This window comes from Saccoglossus kowalevskii, chromosome 2 (assembly GCF_978046115.1).
Source record: "Saccoglossus kowalevskii chromosome 2, keSacKowa6.1, whole genome shotgun sequence".
Classification (NCBI taxonomy): Eukaryota; Metazoa; Hemichordata; class Enteropneusta; family Harrimaniidae; genus Saccoglossus; species Saccoglossus kowalevskii.
The window spans coordinates 24,185,094-24,191,848 of record NC_140642.1 but is presented as its reverse complement, the minus strand read 5'-3'; the positions used below and the strand labels follow the sequence as shown (position 1 = coordinate 24,191,848).

General features: G+C 32.8%; 1 protein-coding gene across 1 annotated transcript; it reads left to right on the top strand.

Annotated features, from left to right (window-relative positions):
- The first annotated feature begins 70 nt into the window (after window positions 1–70).
- LOC100313689 (NSCDNSF-like protein) lies at window positions 71–3,975 on the top strand. Its single transcript, NM_001168145.1, has 3 exons — window positions 71–107; window positions 1,635–1,824; window positions 2,488–3,975. Exons 2-3 carry the CDS (start codon window positions 1,661–1,663, stop codon window positions 2,777–2,779), a joined length of 456 nt encoding a protein of 151 aa, NP_001161617.1. The 5' UTR covers window positions 71–107; window positions 1,635–1,660; the 3' UTR covers window positions 2,780–3,975.
- Window positions 3,976–6,755: the final 2,780 nt, after the last annotated feature.

Here is a 6,755-nt window from a genome sequence, read left to right as displayed (position 1 = left end):
ATTGTAACGTAAATTTTTGAGCAATCTAAGGGGTCACTATATTTAGCTAACGCCACCTCATCTTTAGCTTGGCGTGAACGTGGAGTATTGGTGTTTTGTTTGTTTTGGTGAGTATTTCATTAAATTTAGTAGATATTGGCCTTCTGCGAAAAGCATGTCTGTTTTCAACTGCCACTCAAAATATTCATTTGTTCTATTAGAATTGGAAATAACACGACGAAGATGAATTTTTAGTTCAATTGAATGACCGTCTGGATGCTAAACAAAACAACGAACAAATAAAAAATATCATTTTTTATTTTGTTCTAATGAATGACGTTTTTATCTTTGATATAACCATGGAGCTAAAAAAACAGCTGCATGGTGTTTTCGTTTAGCCATATAGTCTAATGTACTCCTTTCCCTGTTAACAGCTAGTGTGTCCAGATGCTGTTGTTCTTTTAAAAGTAAATCACAGGCCCTCATTCTGATAGAGGGACTGTGAGTAAAAAGAAAGCTGCTGGGTCTGAGCATGGTAGGTACTAACGGAAGGAGCCACGACACCTATCAAGTAGCCACTTAAGCCTCTTAACTGGCTTATTTCCTTTTGTTTCAACCCAAATTAATCCTGATAAGGACATTGTTTAGCTCATCTTTGATGTCTATGATAGTTTGCGATTGTTTACACAAGTAACCAGTTAGCGGAGTATGATACAACCCCGCCATTTTTTTAATGTGACTATAAAATATATGCGCATTTTGAAACTACGGTCATCACACATGCGCACTGGGTTTGTTTAGGTGTGAAAGGTCAAAATACGTATTTCTCAAGAGGAAATTCAACAGATGAACGTTTGACTTCACAAATTTCACATGTTTTAATTATTATTAGCAACTGTAACTAGAACAAAATTTCGAGTGCCAACTGCAACAATTCCTAAGGACTCCTAAAAAATATTATCGCAGAGAAAGTGTCTAGGCATGCTCTTCTTTCGATACTATCTTTTCTGTTGGTGTTCGCAGATGTCCGGTGGTCAAAATTTTTGACAGTTTCGGGCGCCAAATCCACGCACTGAATAATGCAATCGTCACAAGCAATCATTGATTATTGAAGTCTCATTACCATTACAAATACAAAATTCACGATTTTTCATCAGTTCTTCTTCAATCAATGTTATATCTGACTGACAATTTTCCATTAAAGTTCGCCAAGATCTCCGGAAACAACAGCATTCAAACTAGATGCCATTTTCAATATTGTACATGCAAGGGTTCGACTATCGCTTCCGAACATGCTCCGAATATTACCGAATGCTCAAGATTAGCATAACCCATTGTACGAAGGTGCTAAGAGCTAACGAGAACCAATGTTTGTGAACAAACAATGACAAACAATCATGGGTAAAGCTAAAACAATAGCGTCGTGGCTCCTTCCGTTAGTACCTTCCATGGTCTGAGATTATTTATGACAGTTTTTTTGTTATCATGAATATATAGAATGTACACTCCAAAATCGCTTATTATTGGACCAGACATGATTCTGGTGAATAAATTCCATTGTTTTCATATTTTTAAAAAATATCTACACTATATTATAGCCATTTTGTATCTGCATTATGAATTTAATTGTTAACTTATTTGTTGTATACAAACAGTTCAGGTTTCCTGATATTAGATAAAAATGGATTTGATGCCGATCTATAGGATATTGTTGGTGCTAGTTTGTTGTGTGGTCATGGTGTGTGTGGCACAAGTAGCACAAATGAATCAGGGTACTCATCATGCAGATCATCATGCTGACAGAGCAAGAACTTTAAAAGATAAAGGAAAAATACATGATCAGAAGTAAGTACAGCTAATTGACTGTTGGTGTTTATAGAGGGATATTATGGATTTGTAGAAGGGGGGATCATGGATTTATAGAGGGGTATCATGGTTAGGCTATAAAACGGTAGTAAGAGCAATAAATATGTCCTATATTTATCAGTTTACACAATGCCGTTCTCTAATTTTACCCTGTATGTTATTGGCAATAATTGGAAATATGGCATTTTCATTTTCTGTGTCATATTTACATAGTCAAATATGGTATTACTTGTAGAGGGCAAGCCAAATTTCTGTAATTTACAATGTATTTCCATACTGGTACAATAACATGTTCCTTGGATGGAGCTCATTTCATAGTACATGTAATACTATCAGTACATCTTATACAGGTATTCTATTTCTTGGGTTGCTCTGAAAATTGTATTTTTGACTTTAGTATTTTGGAAACAGGTTGAACTTCTTTGATGCATTTTACTTATGTACATTTAGTTCTATGAAATTAAACACCTAGATGCAATATTCTTTTTGATAATTGGCAGAGCATTATAATTGGCTTTTGATTCACAGGCAGAGAATTTATCACTTTATGCCCTGCTCTGTGGTCAGCTTCTATATAAGTACATGTTCTACTGTTGAGTTTTTGTTGTTGTCTCTTACCTTGTATTGCATGTCTACTTACAGACACATCATGGAACATTTAGAAGGACAGATCAACAAACCAGAGAGTGAAATGACTGATGAAGAACTGCAATTTCATTATTTTAAGATGCATGACTATGACAATAACAACAAATTAGATGGTATTGAACTAGTTTCAGCAATGACACATTATCACAAAGAAGATGAAGGAGATGATGCACCACCACTATCTGAAGCTGAAATGGAAGAAATGATTGATCAGATACTTCAAGAAGATGACGGCAACAAAGATGGCTATATTGATTTTCCAGAATTTGCATTATCAACTATGTAAAAAGTTAAATGTTTTCAGCAGCAATGATGACAAGAGATTATAAATACTATGGGAAATATATTAGAAAATTATTGCCATTTTTTTTGGTCACAAATGAACTCTAGTCCAGAGTTAAAAAAAAAAAAAATCTTATAAAAATTTCAAATAAAACTATGCCCTATAACAGCTATAACTTGAAGGTCACATTTGGGATCACAGGTACAGTTCTGTAATTTATCTGTGCAGTTCGTGAATAAAAACATTTGTCTGATTCATTAGAGGTTAGATGCCTGGCATAATTAAAACATGCACACAGCTAACTTTAATATTTTCATTAAACATTCAACTTGCAACAAACATTGGAAACGACTAGGTACACAGAAATTGAAATCACTTTTAAACCCCTCCCCCCATATTTATAGACAAAGACCACATGCTTGCTTACTTAATTTTGAGAAAAAAATGAAACTGAAAGAAGTGTGTAGCATGTACTAAAAACATGCATGTACTTTGGATTTACCAAATAATGGTCTGTATTCATGTCCACTTAAATGTCTTATTATTTCAACGATGGTTTTTTAAATAAAAAAAGATTTTGGTGTTTTTATGACATGTAAACTTGCTACATAGAAGTTTTATAATTCTGACAAATTTTGCACTTTACAAGTACTTTGTGTGAAATGTCCAGTGTACAAGTACAAATTTTGTGAATTTTTTAAGTGAAGTTAATTTATATCCATGCAGTGCCATGTTCTGTAATCTTCAGTGAAAAGAAAAAGAATGAAATGAAATTAAAGTATAATCAAAATTGTTGTATGTGGTAGTGAACTAGACCATGTAACATCCATGTTTTTAATTGTTCATGGAAACATGAACAATTAAGAACATAATTAAAAAAATACTCTGGAAATAATTCTCTGAATTTGTCTCTATTTACACAAGTTTATAACCTGTGCAATACATTTATAGAATATTTTTATGGTAGTATGAACTGGTGAATAATAAGAGGAATGTATTAAAGTTGCTTTCACAACCCCCTTACCAATTGTTCACTTTAGTTCATTTACTAAATGCAGTAAAGAGATGAGATGTTTGACACCATTTGAAAAACACAAATCATTTGTTTACTATGGTTAAGTTGCCTTATCTGTATTTGTGTTTGTTCACAACTGTATCACAGGTAGGTTTATGAATAAAATGTGGTGCATACATGCTAATATGGGTTGAAATGTGTGCATAATTATTTAAATTGCATGTAAATTAACCAATTTACAGCTGAATACATATAATTAGATTTTTTTTACTTGCATTTCAAAAACCACACATTTCAATGATGATTTGATAATGTTGAATTGAAACTAGGCTGTGACTTGATCACATGAATATATATATATATTTACATTAGTAACTATGGTGGCATGTTAGATTGATTTAGCGTGATTTGAAGGTGTATCATGAAATAAAGTAGAAGTTGTATAGAAACTCTGAAATAGTGTTCAATGTAAACAAAATGTATGATTTAGCGTCTGAAGAAATGTTTACATTTATATATAATCTAATGACGGTGAAAACAAAAATATGATTGGGCAACCAACTCTGCACAGAACATGCCAAACCACTGAAAAGTAATATACCCAACCATTGATCTTTGTTCAAAAGTTGTACAGGGATATTTAACTTAAAAATACCTGACAACAATTCAGAGTCGTAGTTGAATGTTTTTGTATGAAATGTGAGCTTTACACGAGACAATTGACTTTGATAAGCACTTGTGGGTTAGTCTGTGTGCACCAGCATCTGTGCGTCCGGCGCTGTATGAGATGTCTGTTGACTGATTCATTTCGAATCTTGCACTTATTCCATCTAGTCCAATGCATACGCACATGCAATAAATTTGTGATTAGGTCTGAGATGACCAAATGGAGATCATTTTTGTTGTAAAAATACACTTGGTATTTTGACAAATCCAGTACTAGAGCTTTGGCATGTGTTGACAATTTAATTTAAAACTTGGAATGGTGGAATGATTATTCATTATGGGTACAATGTTGTTGATGCACTTCACTTTGATTTGTAAATTTGGTCATCTTGTTTTTGACATTTCATTCCAGACATGCATCTTGCTTTGAGCAACTAAAGTTTTATACATAGACAGTATGTTATGGCATACATGGGCACATATAATAATTTCATTATCATATCAAAGATGGCCGACTGCTGATAATTACAGTTACAATTTTTAAAATCAGGTATTTTGACATGCCAACCGTTTATGGAATGTGTTGGCCAATTCACTTCAAACTTCAAGGATTAATCCTGATGGGTAGTTGATACATGTATTTGATTTGTACATTTGACTAACTCTATTTTAGACATGTATTTCATAGATGCTTGGAGCAATTCAAACTTTATAAACAATACTTCATGCATATACAATAATTTTACCATCTGAAATATTTTGACATGTATGAAATGAAAATGTCCAAGAAGCAATAATTATGTTGTAAAACCTAAAATTGGGACCATCTGCTAGCTGAGAGTCATTGGACATGCAATCAGCAATGCTTTGACCAATTGATTTCAAAGACAATACTAGGTGCCATACATCAGGATGTCTATTTTGAGATTCGATCAAATGACACTGATTTGCAGCCATATTTGGACATTAATAGGGCAATCTTCGCAATCAGTTCTTGAAGACGGTTGAGCTGATTTCCATCAAATTTTTAGCTCCGCTGTTAACTTTGTCGAGCGGAGCTTATCATATGAATGATTGTCCGTCGTCCGTGTCAACTTTTTACTTGTTGAAAACTACAAGTCTGAATGCTTTGATACTTGGTGTATATCCACCTTGGGTAGACCTTTCTCAGATTTGTTCATTTCATGATGATATCTTCAATTCTCTAATTTTAGTGGATATTTTTGTCATTTTTGGTAAAAAGTGATATTTTCGACTTCTTGTTAAAGTCCGCAAGTCTGATTGTTTTGATATTACATATATAGGTACTACATGTGGACTTCTCTCAGATTTATCCATTTCATGGTGATATCTTCAATTCTCTAATTTTGGTGAATATTTTTGTCATTTTTGGTAAAAAGTTATATTTTCGACTTCTTGTTAAGTCCGATTGTTTTGATATAATATATATACACACTACAGGTATATATAGGTACTACATGTGGACTTCTCTCAGATTTGTTCATTTGATGATGATATCTTCAATTCTCTAATTTTAATGAATATTTTTGTATATTTTGGTAAAAAGTGATATAAAGGTTTGCTTTGATACTATACCAATTGTTCATTTTCTAATGATATTTTCAGTTTTTATTAATTGCAATGTGCATTGTTAACAGTGGAGCTATCTCAGCCGATTGGCTGCTTGTTTATGATATCAAAACAAATGTGATTAAAGTAGGACATTTTTGACTCCCTTAAATAAATACTTCAGTTCTTCATTTTCTTATTACATTTTCATTTTTAGCTCCGCTGTCGACTTTGTCGAGCGGAGCTTATCATATGAGTTATTGTCCGTCGTCTGTCGTCCGTGTCAATGTTTTACTTTTTCCAATTGCTTTGATATTACATATATAGGTACTACATGTGGACCTCTCTCAGATGTGTTCATTTCGTGATGATATCTTCAATTCTCTAATTTTGATGAATATTTTTGTGATTTTTGGTAAAATGTGATATTTTCGAGTTCTTGTTAAAAACCACAAGTCCGATTGCTTATAGATACTGCATGTGGACCTCTTTTAGATTTTTTAATTTCGTGGTGATATCTTCAAATATCTAATTTTGATGATAATTTTTGTCATTTTTGGTGAAAAGTGATATTTTTGAATTCTTGTTAAAAACAGCAAGTCTACATATTGTTTATTTTCTACTGATATTTTTTGTTCTTTAATTGAAATGTGCATTGCTAACAGCGGAGCTATCTCAGCTGACTGGCTGCTTGTTTGATTACATAATCATCATTTTCATTTCATCTCA